This window comes from Apteryx mantelli, chromosome 12 (assembly GCF_036417845.1).
Source record: "Apteryx mantelli isolate bAptMan1 chromosome 12, bAptMan1.hap1, whole genome shotgun sequence".
NCBI lineage: Eukaryota > Metazoa > Chordata > Aves > Apterygiformes > Apterygidae > Apteryx > Apteryx mantelli.
The window spans coordinates 2,498,618-2,515,205 of record NC_089989.1 but is presented as its reverse complement, the minus strand read 5'-3'; the positions used below and the strand labels follow the sequence as shown (position 1 = coordinate 2,515,205).

At 45.3% G+C, this 16,588-nt stretch overlaps 2 protein-coding genes across 5 annotated transcripts in view; one reads left to right on the top strand and one right to left on the bottom strand.

Annotated features, from left to right (window-relative positions):
- Positions 1-67: 67 nt before the first annotated feature.
- On the top strand, positions 68-6,789 carry EMC3 (ER membrane protein complex subunit 3). Its single transcript, XM_067303692.1, has 8 exons — positions 68-291; positions 805-862; positions 1,714-1,807; positions 2,533-2,637; positions 3,337-3,418; positions 3,580-3,659; positions 4,271-4,353; positions 6,538-6,789. Exons 1-8 carry the CDS (start codon positions 137-139, stop codon positions 6,664-6,666), a joined length of 786 nt encoding a protein of 261 aa, XP_067159793.1. The 5' UTR covers positions 68-136; the 3' UTR covers positions 6,667-6,789.
- A 5,747-nt stretch (positions 6,790-12,536) lies between these two features.
- USP4 (ubiquitin specific peptidase 4) overlaps positions 12,537-16,588 on the bottom strand; it is a 51,191-nt gene continuing 47,139 nt past the window's right edge. For 3 of the 4 annotated variants that reach the window (XM_013950686.2, XM_013950687.2, XM_013950689.2), the window contains 2 exons: positions 15,267-15,355; positions 12,537-15,135 (listed from right to left, as the gene is read on the bottom strand). In XM_013950686.2, the coding sequence (XP_013806140.2) occupies positions 15,034-15,135; positions 15,267-15,355 (191 nt within the window). In that variant the 3' untranslated portion in view covers positions 12,537-15,033. Of the gene's footprint in view, positions 15,136-15,266; positions 15,356-16,588 lie in introns of those variants that run through there. The other variant, XM_013950688.2, reaches the window with a different exon arrangement.

Sequence of the window (16,588 nt, the reverse complement as noted above, 5' to 3'; positions counted from 1 at the left end):
CGCGCGGTGACGCCTTTCCGCCGCCGGCGGAAGCGCTCGGCCCGGAAGCGGAGCCGGAGCCGGAGCCGGGGCCGGGGCCGGGGCCAGGGCCAGGGCCGGGGGCGGCGCCGCTGCGGCTGGGGCCGGAGCCGGCGGGATGAGCGAGCCCGAGCTGCTGCTGGATTCCAACATCCGGCTATGGGTGGTGCTGCCCATCGTCTTCATCACCTTCTTCGTGGGCATGATCCGGCACTACGTGTCCATCCTCCTCCAGAGCGACAAGAGGCTCACGCAGGAGCAGGTGTCCGACAGGTCAGGGGCCGCCCCAGCGCCCCCGGGCCTGCTCTGCCGCCCGCGGGGCCCCTCCGCCTCCGGCCCGGCCTCGCAAGCCCTTCTCGGCCGCGCCCGGGCTTGGCCCACCGGCCCCGCTGCCCGCCAGCGCCCCTCGGCCTGGCCGCCCGGCCTGGCCCGGGCGCCTGCCACCCCCACGCCCGAAGTGTCCCCGTGCCTCCCCCCCCGCTGTTTTGAGGCCTCGGCAGCCTGTTATTTCCTCAGCCCGGCAGGCAGCTGCGAAGGATGGCGTAACGCTTTGCCTGGCCCCGCACAGGAGCGAGGTGCTGGGACGACGTTACGATTTGCCAGTGAGCTTTCCTGTTGCCACCACAGCGTCTCGCCGCGCTTGCTTGAGACCTTTCCTTTGGGGTTTCCGTCCTGCTCCGTCATGATTCAGCATGCTCCTGCCCATCGCCAAGACCAAGGCAGGGTTACAGTGGCCCCTGCTCCTGTCTAAGGTTGTGCCTTTAATGCTGAATTTCTTTTTTCCAGCCAAGTCCTAATTCGGAGCAGAGTCCTTAGGGAAAATGGAAAGTACATTCCAAAACAGGTATGGAGATGCATGCAGTTGTTTTTGTGTGAATAACTTTATGCTTTACAGAGAGGATAACTCAGAAACATGTAAAAAGCAAGAAGTTGCATTAATACAGTTTCTTGGTTAGGGGTTCTCTCAGGTGTCACGCAGTTTCTACAGAACTGGCCCATGGGGTCAAACAGTCTGGCCCGGTCCTATCTAGCACAGTGTTCCATCTAAAAGGGTGGTTGGTAGCATATGCTTAGGAGTATTGGACACAGGACTACGGCACGTGTCCTTACTCAGATATAATACGTAGCTTCCGCTTGCTGACTAGTGGAAGCTAAGGGGCATCCTAAAATGAAGTCTGCATCATGTTAAGTATCTGCCAACAACCAGCAAAGGATGTAACAAGAGCTTGACAAGAGTAACAATTTGAACAACAGTAGGAGGGTCCTAAAATGTCATCTGATATGTTTGTTGAATTAAAAATCATTCACTCACATTGGCTCAGTTACTACCAAATATATATATTGTAAACTCTGGAAATCAGCTTGGGGCAAGGAAAATGTCCTGTGTATGGGTAGTGGTACTGAGCCAATAAGATCTTTGCACAAAGCGCTAAAAGGTCTTTAATCAATGTGGATTATTCTAAGAGAGAATTTTAGAGAACCAGAGAGCAAACAGCTAGTACTCAGGATTCAGAGACACCTGGATGGAGTAAGGAGTTTGAGAACATATGGCCAGTGAAGTACCTCTTCAACAGAGAAGGATGTGTCATAAAAGAGCTCGTAAAATGTCTGCATGTCTAAATAAGAATTTCTGCTATCCTCATTTGTTTTGGTTTTTTTTTTTTTGGTGCTGGAATTCACTCTTTTTGTTTTCAGTCTTTCCTGTCCCGGAAATACTTCTTTAATAACCCTGAGGATGGATTTTTTAAGAAAACAAAGAGGAAGGTAGTACCTCCTTCTCCAATGACAGGTATGTTAAAGTAGTATAAAACTAATCAGGCAGAAAGAGGATCATTTTCTGCCAAGGTAGAAAGGTGAATCAACTTAGTGAAGAGTTCAGTGAGTGTGAGAAAAGAGGTGGAACTGCGCAGCTGGGTGTTGAGGAAGGCAGAGGAGGAAAGGGGTGCAAGATCTCTCCTTTCAGCAGCATTGTGTAGGGTCACTTCATTTTGCATAACTTCATTCTTCAGCTGGCTGCAGCATCTCACAAGATTGTGGGCTGAACGTCTCAGTGTTGTTAAAATGGGAAGTCCTGCTCTCACTCCTACCCTTTTGTCACTTTTTTGTAGCACTTCTCCAGACGGATTGCGTTCATTAACATGGCCCAAGACCATGGTAGCAAATTAGCCAGACAGTTTTTGCTTTTCTAGCTAAATCAGCTCACAGAGTCCAGCAAGTTCTGAGATCTATAGCATGGGATGGGGCAGAACAAGAGGCTGTAATCAGACACAGCAGAGGAGGATACAAGACCTGTCTCTTTTGGTGGCAGCAGCCACCGCCTTATTAACTGCTATTCTCCTTTTGCAAAGCATTTTATGAACAGTGGAAAAATACTAGATAAGAGGTACTTAGTGGGGTAGGACTGTTAATCTGTCGTTCAGTTTCTTAATTAAAGCAACTCTCCTTGGTGAAGTCAAGTAATCTTTTAACCTGTTTCCCTTTAATGCTACATTATGTTAAATCTTTGAATTGCAGATCCTACCATGTTGACAGATATGATGAAAGGGAATGTAACCAATGTTCTGCCCATGATCCTCATCGGTGGTTGGATCAACATGACATTTTCAGGATTTGTCACAAGTAAGTGTCTGGATTAACACAGCTCACGAATCTTGCCAGGTGTCTGACAATGATCTGTACGGTCAGGCCGCAACAGAAATTTGTTCCTCTACCTAAAAGCAATGAATTGGAAAAAGCATGAATTTAGCTTATGGCACGGCTACAATTCACTCCATTAAGTCATCTGTTTACCCCATAGCAAAGGAGGGAAAATTATTTTCAAAGTACCAGGCATGATCACAAAGAAAATAGCTGATGTATTTGGGAACCATTGTAGTGACCAAAATGCTTAAATACTTAAATTTTTTTTAAACTGCCTAGACTTTAAGTTGATATAGTGGATTTTCTTCTGAATGTGTCCAGGGAGTTGGTTGTATTACATAGTACCAATTAAAAATATTTCCTTAAATTCACATTTCTGTTTTTCTTTTTGCTGTTTGTGCAAAAACTGTTCCCTTAGCAAAAGACATTCCCCTCCGTAGTGGTTGAAATAATAGCCATGATGATTTGGGCCTCTGATATAAGTAGCTTCAGAAAGACTTTTTAAAACGGTTTTAATTTCATATTAATTTTAAGGAGAAAAGAATGTGTTAATTTGTTATTGTATGCATTAAATCTACATTGCATTTAATGAAAGAAACATCTACTGACTTACTTAGTGTCACTTTGTGAAAATGAGCCTTTTTTCTTTTTCTTTTTTTTTTTTTTTTAATTCTGCAGCAAAGGTCCCATTTCCTCTGACGCTGCGTTTTAAACCAATGTTGCAGCAGGGAATTGAGCTGCTCACTTTAGATGCCTCTTGGTAAGTATGTGTTCTCAGCAAGCAAAGTTGAATGTTCATATGGAAATTTTTGAAAGTGTTCATAACCCTCAAATGGCTTCTGAAATGAGGTCACAAGCCATGTGTCCCAGCACAGGCAGCCTTTGAACTGAAATCAAACATGCTTGTTCTGATTTAATCAGGGTGAGCTCTGCTTCCTGGTACTTCCTGAATGTGTTTGGACTCAGAAGCATTTATACTCTCATCCTGGGCCAAGATAATGGTAAGACACTGTCATGTCTGTTAAAGAGCTGGTTTCTGCTTACATTGGAGAACTTCTGCAGGAGGTTGGAGAAGGATTTCTGGATTTCCAACCAAAAAGCTCTTGAAAGCCTCTCTTAATTCTACAATATTACTCTCTACTGGCCAGGTTTGACACCCGCTGCAGTAATTACACAAATCTTGCACCAGCCATTGGCTAACTGCTACTAAACTTTGATGGTAATTTAACTCATTCTTTCCTTCTTGTCAAAGCAGTGAGCAGAAATTTTGCTCTCAGGCTCGCTTGCATTTCTAGCAAGGATCAGTTTTAAGCAGAGCTGCAAAGATTTCTTATTGCTAGATGCAGGGCAGAACAGATACTGCTCATGGGGAATGTAGAAGAACATACTTTCTTCCATCTACCTGCATATTTTATGTAAATTTAGCTGAGGCGGAGGCAGGGTGGGAACAAGATGTCTCATGAGAACTCATGCTGGCAGATTAGTGCTGCGTCTGTGGGTTCCCTCAGCTTTCCAATCTATAGGTAGAAACCAGAATGGTGGCAGTGTCCTCTAAGAAATGCTGTTTAAGTGGGACAAATAAAAGTGAACCTCTCTTGTTTCTCTTTTGTAGCTGCAGATCAGTCTAGGGTGATGCAAGAACAAATGACGGGGGCAGCAATGGCCATGCCAGCAGATACTAACAAAGCGTTTAAGGTACAGTATTCCCACCTTCGTTCCTGTTTCCTGTGAACTTACAGGATTGTATGCTATACACAACTCATCCTCTCTTCCCATGTCAAACAAGGGAACTGCTCAGGATACCTGTTCCCAAAATCAGAGCTGGCATCTGATGAGGGATGTGGAAGTTGCCCTGGGTCTGGCAGAGCTCTAGTCACTTGAAGCAAACCTGATTTATTTAGTCATTCCTGATACAAAAATTGAATTCATGTGCCATGTTCTGCATTTGCAGAGGGAGGCTCCTTTTCTTTTCTTTGGGATCTACTTCCAAAACAAAAGCTGACTCCTCAAAAGCTGTGTTAATAGTGCAGGTGAACACAAGCCTAGCAGGCATATGATGGAACTTGGGTAAGAAAATCAGTCAAAAGAGTTAGCTCAACTGAAACACTGTCTTCTGTTGTAAATACAATGGTCAGACAGCTCGTTTTGATTAAGAGCCCCAGTTCTGTGACTACAAAATACTCAAATGCCTTCGGCTGCTGGCAGGGAAAGTACAACCAGGGCAAAAAGCACAAACACAGCACTCAAACATTCTGTGTCAGTGATCAAATTTAAATTTGACATAATGGATCTCAGCTGGTGAATAAGTGTGTAAAGGCTCTTCCTGAATTGCATAAACTTGCAAGCCAGCAAAGGGCCATAATAAGCAAACACAACAGTGAGAGAAACTCTCAAAGATCTGAAGTATTTCCTAGATGAAAAGCAGTAAACCCTCTCTTAAAGAGTCACTGCTTTTGGCTGAGCTGTCTCTGTGTGTCACCCTGCTTTGCGAGACAAAGCAGTTACAGAGGAAAATGTAAACAGAAGTAGCATAAGTCCAAGGAACAGGATCATCTGCCTTTTACCTATGTGATTACAGAATTCCTGGTAACTGGTTTTGACTTAGAGGCCCAGAGCTCAGGATCTGACTGTGTCCGTAAAAGTTTTCATAAGCAGTCTCCATAGACATTTGCTTAGTAGACTGTCTCTTCAGCTGTCTTTCACAACCTTAGTATCTGCATGACAGGGAAGTCCTGGTTTCTCAGTTTTTAGGTACTATAGTAGAGATTTACCCACACACAACCTGCTGCCTGCGGAGTCAGGATGATCTGCCCCTGCAGATTCATGTATTCAGAAGTTTCCTCATAGAAGACATCACCCAGCTAGATACTCAGCAAATGAAGAGAGCAACTGTGATTTGCAGCTCTGGTGGAGTAATGACTATTGTAACTCCGTTACAAACCATCAGCCCTGAGGTGTAGTTCTGACAAGTAGCTTCCACTCTTGCATCTCAAATTTCTTCCACTTCCTCTGCAGTACTGGTTATCCAGAAGAGTTATGCTATTCAGCCCACCATGGACTTATACCCAATACATGGCTTTTGGCAGGAAAAAAAAATCTGCATTACGTGAATGCATTCTGGTCAAGAAATACAAATCTCTTTATGGGAATTACATGAAATGATTTTGCAGGCTGTATACAGTTTATTCCAGGATATTCACTGTGAGCAACACTGAATGGAGTAAGAGAAGGAGATACTTGTGTTCATTGTTGGTGGAAAATGAGCAATGGCAGCTCATTCTTATATTTAGGATGAAATTCTGAGTCAGTTATTCTTAGGTCTCAGGCTTCTGCAAACACCTGGCTTAATGAATAAACAAACTCTGCAACATTGGGGAGCTGCTGTAGGAAGCCTGTTGGTTGCAGAGCCAACAGTCTATAGGGGCCCATCACATCTGTGATCAGTCTTGCAAAACTTCTGGCTTTTAACTGCTTTTAGCAAGTCAGGATGGTTTCTCCGAACCAAAGAATTAACTAACCACAAAATGTTTGACCCTCTGGAACAGATTTGGTTGAAGTAGTGTTTCTAGAGACAGCTATGTTAGAAGAAATAGACTATTCCAGAAGGTGAGAGAGGGCTTTTCAAAAAGCAGATATGTAATCTTTTCTAATTTCTGTGAGATACTTCTATTAACCAACTATGTAACACACAATTAAGCATGAAATACTGATTTCAGAGAGTTGACAGGACTGCCAAATTTTTACTAAAACGTTTTCCTTGTTATTTTTTAGGTGATCACTGCTTTGCATAGTTCATGCCTAAAGTGCATAGTAAGCAAGGAGAACTGCTTTAATACTGTGTTGCTTTTTTTCTCTACCTTCTGTTTATTTTCAATGTAGACGGAATGGGAAGCTTTAGAATTGACTGATCATCAGTGGGCCTTAGAAGATGTAGAAGAAGAGCTCATGGCAAAAGACCTCCACTTTGAAGGCATGTTTAAGGAAGAACTACAGACCTCCATCTTCTGAATTTGAGAATATTTTTTTGTCTCTTCTTGTAAAAGGCATTTGATGAAAAGAAAATCTGTTGCTTAAAACTGTATAGTGTATTTTAGCAAGGCTGAGAATAAAAGAAAAACGCCAAATTCAGAACCTATCTTTCAGCAATTTGAGCCACAGGATAGAATATGCTATATTTGAGCCAAAGGGTATCAGTTTGGTTTTCTAGCTACAGAGGAAATTTATTCCTCTTTCTGGGAAATGTATGTTGGAGCAAAGACTTACAGAAACTACTGATTCTAGTACACAAATAGCAAAGTGCTGTAATTAACTCAACTTACTTGAGTTAAGGAACTGAAAGTTTCATGAGACTGAAGAATCAAGTAGTGGCTATATATCTGGATTTACGTTTTTAAGCAGCCACATAGCCAATTGTTCTTTGTTCCTGAATATTTAAGACAGTATCATCATCATGTTAGCAATTCAAAACCAACTTACCAGAGAAGTATCTACCACATCCTCAGAAGCAGCCTGAGGATTCACTTTATTTGTGTTGGTTGTCCTTCCTGCTTATACCTTCTCCATGTTACAATAATTGGAGTGTGAAGATTTCTCACAGGAAAACAAAACCAAGAATAAGAATCCTTATTTTTTGGAAAAGGGATATTTTTTTTCCCCCACAGTGATAGAGCAATAGAAGAACTTCTGACAGATTATTACTTTAACAATTAAGAGCCAACACAGGCACTATTTATGTGTTGTAACTGTGACAGAGAAAACTCTGGTATCCATACATTAAACAGCTGGCAGACTAGATATTACTATTCTTCTGATAACAGAGCTAATTCTGAATAGCTGAATTTAGAAGTGAGAGTGGAAATATGTCCTCTTCAACACTGCCTTGTATCTGAGGCTGCTAGCCATCATGTAGGCTTTTCTAGCTCCCATCCGCAGGTGAGCTACCCACTCCACAGTGTAATAGAAGTGAGAATAGACACTTGACCCAGATTATCAGATGTGCTATATGAAATCTGGTGAACTAATTAGCTGCATTTGCAGGCAGGTGAATGTAGTAGGTTAAATAGCCTGCAAAATCATGTGTCTGAATCAAGCTGGTCTCTGAAAAAATGGAGACCTAGACTTGGAGTTTAGATTGGAAAGTGTATACTCTGCTTGTTTTAACCAATATTTTTGAGGTCATTCAGAGAGAAGTTAGGAGTGCAGCTGGCATTATTGTTATTGTACATATCCAGATGTGGGAAACGGGGGGTGTGCTGCTGGGCATGCAAGCAGTCAGGACCTCTCCTCCTTTAATACTTTAACATTGTATCTTTGGCCTTGCAATAGCTGCATGTTCCTGGTTTAAGCCTTTTTGTTTTCACAGCAGGGTAGTTCCAGAGAGCTGAACTGTTCCCTCTGATTTGCCAGGCCCAGCCAACTTCCCCTTCAAAACCAGGAGTTCAGAAATGCTCAGAAGAAAAACTTCAGTAGCAAAAAATGCTGATTAAGGACAGTAAGGGTTTGAGGGAACTCACCAGACTTCGTAAGTAAATGGGATTTTGATTAATCCTGTTCTGCTACATGAAACCTACTGGGATTTCCTTCAGTATCAAAGGCTGGAAACTAATCTCAGGAATGCTGGAGCCAGGCCAACCCCCTCACACCAGTTTCAAGCAGCTCAGCGCAAAGCCAGCCATCTGCCTGCCCTCCCTGCTCAGCCAGTGGGGCCATAACCCAGGGCTGCTTTTTGGAGACAGCAAAGATGTCTTTGGTGGAGGACAGGCTGGCACCAAAGCCTGCTGCAACCAGGGTCTGCTCAGCCACCAGGGCCACCTGTCCTACCACAGCCCAAATATCTGGGATGCCTACAGAATAAATGAAAACATGAAGAAACTTCAGGCCAATAAAATACATTCAGAGAAGAGTGATTTTTTTCAGCTATCTAAAGACTTAAATATTTCTACATGTAGTAACCATTCAGAGATCTTCATGCTGATGCCTGTCTCTGCAACAAAACTTCTTCCTTCAGCCCAGTGCTAAAGCATGCTGCCTCACTCTCTGACTTTTTTTCTACCTGGTGCAGCCCCAAAACACTGAGCTCCACGCATCACTTTGGAGCGCCATTTCCAGGTAATGATCCAGCTTTTTTTTTTTTTTTAATATATATTTGTTTCACACTGTTTTCTCCAAGCCTTGCTCAGTCTTGTGCACCCTCATCTAACAGGGTGATGACCCTCTTTATTTCATTCAGACATTGAAAAAAAACTTCCCCCACAAGACAGTAGTATTTGTAGTAAGTAGACTTACTGGTAGTGTACCAAATTCTGCTCTTTTTCCTGCTATTTTTTTCTTCCTGAAATGCTGAACACCTCTATCATCAAACACATTTCTGTCATGCTCACAACAGCACTGTACCTTGAGTGCTGTTTTTTTTCCCATCTTTCACATTTCCTGAAAATGGAAGAAAAGGACCATGCATTTTCCATGCTTGCCAGCAACTCTCTGAGCACTTGGAACCAGGGCCCAGTTTGCTGGAATAACATTTGGCATGAAGATAAGAGCCTCTTTTTCAGGAACACAGGCAACTGGAGCAACTTGGTTGCTAGAGGAAGTAAAATAGAAACAGGATCTTTGCACTACCTGCGCTCACCTGGGGCAAGGAAGCAGGTGTTGCTGTCCGCATCTCTCAGTTCCACTTACTAATGCACCATGGTGAACACCGGGAAGGGTGAAGAAGTCTGCACAGCCCCCTCCATAGCTGCAGCCAGTTTTGGTCCCACATTGTTAACAGCTGAGAGGCCCTACTATATTTTGGACAAACTTCACCTGCTGCATGGGCAGTCAAAGCCTGGTGAGCCACTCAGTGCAGGGTCCTGCTGGTGCCATGTGTGCCCCAGCCTGCAAGGAGAGCCCCTAGGTGCTTCCCACAAAGGCACAGAGGGCTAGGAAGGGCTTTTTGGGGCAGATGGGGGCTGCCAGTATACTTCTGTGTGAAAGGGCAGAAGCAAGCTGATAAAAAAGGAGTAGAGATAGCAAAGAGGGAAGGAGCGACCAAGAGCATGCTCTCAGGGGCAGTTATAACCCTGGATCACTCAGCTGGGAACCCTGAGTCTCTCTGTGGCATCAGTGGAGGGTTTTGAGCCCCTTCCAGGTTTTTAACATAATTTCCCAGACCTGAGCTAGACATCTTAAAAACACTAGTGTGGAAGAAGCTGTCAGCCCAGGTGCACACACAGCCACATCACACCTGGCCATGACCACTCTGGTGCACCATAGCCTGGGTCCTTGTGCACAGGGAGAGGTGCTGGCCCTGCTCTGGGCATGGAGACCGCAGCACTGTGCATACATGGGTGACATCACCCTATGGCCCCCAACTCACCCGCATCACTGGCAGGGTCATCAGAGATGGCACACACCTGGACTGGGGCCATGCTCAGTCCCTGGCAGCCCAGGGCTGACTGCCAGAGGGGCGGTGCAGCTGAGTCAGTGGTGTGAGCACAGCTGGCATCAGTGGGGTCCCTGCACCCCACTGTGTTCTCCACACCAACCCCTGCACCCTGCCATGTCCCCCCCCCCCCGCCACAACCCAGCTTCCCCACATTCCATGTCCCACTGCTAGGTCCCTTTTTTGCATCACAGTATCCCCATGTTTCCCCACTATTGCCCTCTCCTGCCACACAACAGACTCCGGCACATTTTTGTTCCTTGAGGCCACAGTGGGGTGCTTTCTGCCCCCAAAACTGGGGGCATCTGGTGCTCCCATCACTAACAAACAATGGATGGGAGCTGGGATACTGCAGACGCCCATCCCTTATCACACTGCGAAGAGGGTGCTCAGCACCCTCCCAAGCAGCTTTTCAGGGAAGTCAGCAGGAAGGTGGCATTGCCATTTTGGCACCACAGGACATGTGCAAGCCTCATCACTGAGTGCTGATCCATACAGCAGAATGGGACAGCTGGACCCAGCCATGAGGAGTGCCACCTCAGGGACCCCAAAGCTCCCCAAGACTGCACTGAGGCTGGTGGCATCCCTGTAGCTGTCCCCTGACATGCCTGACCTGAGTCTCCCTTCACAGACACTGGCTTTTTCACCTTGGAAGCACACGGGCAAAGCATTTGCCACCCAGCAGGATTGCACCAAGCATCACAGCTGGCAGTACAGCAGGGCTGGGTGGCCCTGGGTGCCAGTCTTTTTCTACCCCATCACAGGAGAGGACATACCAGCTGCTCCTAGTCACAAGGCACCCATGTTCATGTGTGGCAGCTCTAGCTCCATTTGCAGCCACGCAGTGACTGTCCCTGAAGGTCATGTCACCCTCCAAGGCCACGGATGGGAGCACTGTGGCCACACAGTGGCATAGAGGCACGGCTAGAACCATAGCTGCCTCCTTGCAGAGGCCGGTATACTCCTACATACCCAGAGCAGACACAGGAAGGCACAAGGGCTCCCATCTCTTCTCTCTAGCTCATGTTGATGTTGGCACTCATCACTCTCCTCAAGAGGCCCCAGGGATGCAGGTGAGCACAGAACACCTCCAGCCAGGCTTCCTGCAGCAATTTTGACTCCTTGTTTCCAGAGGAAAGTGCCCCAGGAAGACAGGGGAACTCAATTTGCATCTACAATCCATCTCACCCCTCACACTTCTCTCCTGGAGTGCAGCCAACAGGACTGGGCAAACCCTCTACACTTGCCCCTGCAAGTGCCCCTAGCCTAAGCAGTTCCTCACCTTCATCTTATATCCCAGCCTGCCCCAAGCTTCCCCTAAAGCTGCAAAATCCCACCAGCTTTCTCCTGCCCTGGTCAACTTGCTATGGGCACACATGGGGCCAACTTCTTGTCCATCTTTGTTGCCCCATTCCTGGGCAGAACAGCTCGGGCACTGGAGAGTCAGTGATACCATTTCTATGGACAAATTGCCAATATGCAGACTATTTTTCCCATTGATTTATTGCTTCCTGAGCCCATTTATAAGCACCTCACAACTGACCCCCCAACACACACTTCAAGTCCTTTCCATAGAAAGGAGAAATTTGCCACCTTGCATTCCTTTGGAGCCCCAAAATTAAGTGATAGGTTTCAAGCCATGCTTTTAAGGTCAGTATTTCATACTGAAGCTCCTTTAAAGCTAGTTGTTGCGATCTGCTGTTCTGCATTAGAGCTATTCTAACCTTCTTTGAGGCTTCAGCTAAGATTAAGCTCCCCAGCTGTTGAACTGCAACCACAACATGAAGACTTTAAACTCTTAACTGGGGTTTTCTCCTTCACGAACCCTCTTGTCAATAAACTTGCAGGTCAGGTAGATGGTCAAGCCTCCAAATTTCCTGCATGCGCACTAAATGCTAAATGCACAAAAACCTGTTGCATTCAACAAGCTTTCTCAATCTTTTCTGACCTACTTTATCGTACTTGGTTTAGTTTGCTTTAAAAAGGAAATTGCAGTGATTGCAGGATAACCATTTCAATGGTACAGCCACAAGGAGAGCAGTCCCAATATCACCATAGAAGATGGTCAGAAGGAAAGCCAGGATCACCCAAGATCTGGAGGAGCTGGAACAATGGGGAAGCCACAGCAGAGGCTGCCTGGTGTTGCAGAAGGGCAAGGATAAGCTTTGCTACAGCACCAGAGATCAGCAGCTCAGTGCTGCAGGGGGGTGAAAGCAACCCTTGAGAGAGCATAACCTGTCAGATTTATACAGCAGCCCCAGGCAATGACTCATTTCTTCTCAGTTCCTGCTGGCAGAGTGGCAGGGGACTCTGCAATCACACTGCACTTGCCCTCTGCTAGCCAAAAGAGCTCCTACTGCACCAGGCATCCCCACGACTCAACAGTGCCCCAACAACAGACAACTGGCTGTGTTTCAGGTCACAGAATGAAAGGTAAAAAATAGAACAGAACCAGTTTCAGTGCAAACCACTCTTTAATTTTCCTCTTTGTACAATAGAGCCAGCCACTTACAAAGTGCTAGTCTATAAAACAGGTCTGACATTACAGAACATACACACCAGCCGAAGCCTGTCAGTTCACAGGCAGAGAAAGTAAGAGCTGTGCCACTTTTTCTACAGAGTTATACAGCATCTGAGCATCAGATATTTTGCCCCATTGACAGATTTCTCAGTCAGACCACAAAGAAGAAAGGACCATAGTCTATGACCGTATGGGTAAGAGAGGAGAAAGAAGGCTGTTTTAAACTGATCTTTCCTTTAAAAGATCTTGTACTCCCCTCCCTTTCCTTTCTCCCCCACTTTGGAATGCCGAGATAATTTTCTTTCAGGGTAAAACTAACAAAAAAACAACAAAAAAAGAGAGAACAGAATATTCAGTGCAGTACTACAGCTTAAAAATAGCTTTTTAGATGCTCCCCTCTCAGTGAAGAGGAAAGAAGAAAAATAAAGTATTCATTTAAGAGTTGTAAAAACCCCAAACAAACCAAAAATCAAAACAGCAGAAGCATCAGCAATTCTGAGCTCAAAATTTAAATCTCCATGCTTTAAAACAAAAATTCTGCAGAAGAGCAGCACAACATAACATGCCAACTAGGGACAGCCCTTCCTCCTCCTCTAGATCAAGACCTTTCAGTACAAAGGCAAGGAGCCATATGGTGCTTTCTTCCCTTCCCATTGCTTAGAGAGGGTCAAGGGAGTAAGTAGCTGGCTGTGCTTTTGCAAGACAGCAGCACAGCAAAGGGACAGGGGACAAACACAACTTCCCCATGAGGCCTGTCACAGGGCAGCAGAACTGGAGCTGAGCAGGCAGGTTCAAAGTTAAATGGATGGCTGCTGTTATGCTAATGGTCAGAAGAGAAAGTTATGGTCAGCAATGAAGCTGTAGGAGTTGTGCACAGGCAGGACATGGAGTGGCTGTAAGCACAGATCTCAAGGAAAAAAAGGGGGGGGGGGCAGGGTCTTCCCTAGCCTTTTTTTCTGCTAGTGCACTTGCTCCAAGCAGGAAAAAAACATCTTAGTGTTTGATCCACCCCTTGAGCCAGCTATTTCCTAAACACAGTTAGGTTAAGACTCTGAATTTTCCCATTTTTCACATGACAGACCAGTTTTCTGTTGAAGACTGACCTGATCTAGTGTTTGCAAAAGCCCTGATTCAAGATTCATGTTGGACTAGAGCCCTACAAATACCACAGTCAGCTCAGGTAATGGGGAACAGAGGAAGAGCAGTTGCACTGGAAGGATGGAGCAAAATTATTAAATAACTACTGCAAAGGGAGACCTCAGACAGGACCTTTACACCTGCAGCCTTGCAGAAGATGGGTCGGGGACCTAACAGGGCAGTGCTCAAGGGAGGAAGAGAAAGGCTAAAAGGGCAGTACAAAAAAAGGTTGCAGGAGAAAAGCCAAGGCTGAAAACTCACACAACCCACTGCACTGGGTTGTCATCCATAACTCTGGAAACACAGTCCCAAGCTTTGCTGGAGTAAGAGCTCCAAAAAAATGAACAAAACCAAAACTTCTTCCACTGCCATCAGAGACATAGAAGAGGCAGGGAAGTGCTTATGGAGTTGCCTGGAAGCTGGCATGAGGGATACAGGAAATGGATGGAGAGGACAAGAAGTGGCCAATTTTACATTTTACATTTACATTTTATATTTTCTCCTATGAAGGATGGAACCAAAGCCAAAATGGACATATCCTGCAGTCGCCATGCAGATCAGCCAATGCATACATCAGCCATGCAGGTGGTATGATTTGTTTCCAGTGAAGCTTCCTACTTTGCAGAGTTCAGTGTCCATATGAAAAAGGCTAAGTCAAAGCTGCCCAGAAGAGTCTCAAGTGCATCAGCAGATGAAAGGACACAAGAATGAGAGAAACCTCTGCTGCTTAGCAAGAAAAGCAACATACAATGGCAGAGATGGCAACAGACAGGCCACGTGTATCAAGATTTGAAATGAGAGCTTCCAAAAGGGTGCAGCAAGCCTCCCTGAAACAAGCAGAGCCCAACAGCAGCACCAGAGCATTGAGAGAATCTCAGGTAGATTCACAGAATCATAACCCTTGTACTCCATGGGCCTCACAACACTCATCTATGATCTCCAGCTCAGGCTGTGCACTTTTCCCAAACCCTGCTACACCCCTCAGCCCAGCCCACATCCCACAGCCCCAGCCCAGCTCAGCCCTGATCCCTACCTTTAGCCACACAGCTCAGCCAGATTTTAAAAAGAACTTTATTGAAGCTCCAATATATATTATTTTTGGCCTTTAAACACCCAGGTGTCAACACCTAATTCCCGGCTCTCCGGTGCTATTCTGCAACCCTGAGCACTGAATCTTTCAGTGCTAATTTTTTGCTTGACTCCTACAGAAGGAAGAAGAGAAATTTTCAGATGCCTCAATCATGGCTTTAGAAGAGCGAATGCTAACACGGCGACCGAGCGCTGGAGGTGAGGCTTAGTTGGTATCCATGCCATCGCACTCTTCTGGTGGAGGAGATGGGGCGGCATGTTCCTCATTGTTTCGACGCTGATAAAACAGCACATATGCAGCTTTTGTCTACCAAACAAAGAAAAAAAGTCTGAAAAAAACTGAAAAATATCCACTCAGCTTGGCTGGAAATACAACACCCACTGCAGGGAACCATGCTTACAGCACGAACTCAGAGTAGCTTCAGGCCAAGTACTCACCACTATTTGGTCTTCCGAAGCCACCGATACACTGCTGTCATCAAAGTAGTACCACTTGTCATTCACTTTGTTCTTTGCATAGGCAGTGTCTGTCAGGAAAACAAACTGTAGATCAGTACTCACAGGAAAACTGGTAGATTGCAGCTGCACTGCAACAGTGACACTCAAGACCATCAAACTGAGTGTGCACGCAGGGCCAAAAGCTAGCTTTGTCAACTGGCCCAGAATCTAGCTCACTAACAAACATATCTTTTAGAATGCTTGCTGGTCTAGCTAGTCTAGAGCCACATAGACTTACACCAGATGGTTGAGAAATAGGACAAAGAAACTTAGAGTAGAGGGGGGAAAAACAGTGTTTGGTTCACCCCCTTGAGCCAGATGTTTCCCAAAAACACAGTTAGATTAAGATTCTGTATTTTCCCATTTTTCACATGGAAGACCAGTTTTCCATTGAGGATTGACCTGATCTAATGTTCGCAAGAGTCTTGATTCAAGAGGAAAGTTGAATTAGAGATTTTTATGACTCTATGAATCCTAAAACATATCCTCCTTCGATTAATGCTGTCTTACAGTGACATAGCCTACTAGTTAAGCACATGTTGTCAAACGGGTTTTCACCATCCTCTCACAGTAAAATGCTTCTGAGTGGTTCTAAGGGTCACCTATAGCATGAATCTGCCCAAAGAACTCTATTTACAGATGCTTTTCTTCTATGCTACAACAAAACCAATGACAAAACATGTACTTGTCATATATAACATGAAGTTTTTCTCACATCTAATGGCATAACATTGCCCCTGTACCTGCTCCTTATGTGAGCACTTATCACAGTGTAAAGGATGTGGACAATTTATTGCAAACTTATACCACAAGTGCAACCACGAGGTCCCAAGTACCCCAAATTCATTTGTAACTTATTTTAAAGAGAGTCTGGAACAAAGGAAAACGAAAAATAAATTCTGCTGTAAATTTCAGTTGCAGCAAACAGAAGCCAGGACAGCAGATGCAGAAACGCGCCGGACCCAAGTGCTACTACCCAGCTTCCTGACAAGGTAGGCCCTCTGCTCTGTTTCTCTGGCCTATGCATGGCTCTGCTGTTTGTCAAAACTTGTCCGACCAACCACTGAGAGCACATGATAAGCTCCTGCTTGGCCAGCAGGCAATCACTGCTGAGGCTTGTAATACTATGCACACACACACTGGATGAGCAGCTAGACTCTAACCAACTCCAAGCCTCAATTTCTTACCCTGGAGTACCCTGAAGATTCCCCCACCCCCAGCATCCTCCAGTAAGAAGCTCCCTTCCATGGTTGGATATTCAG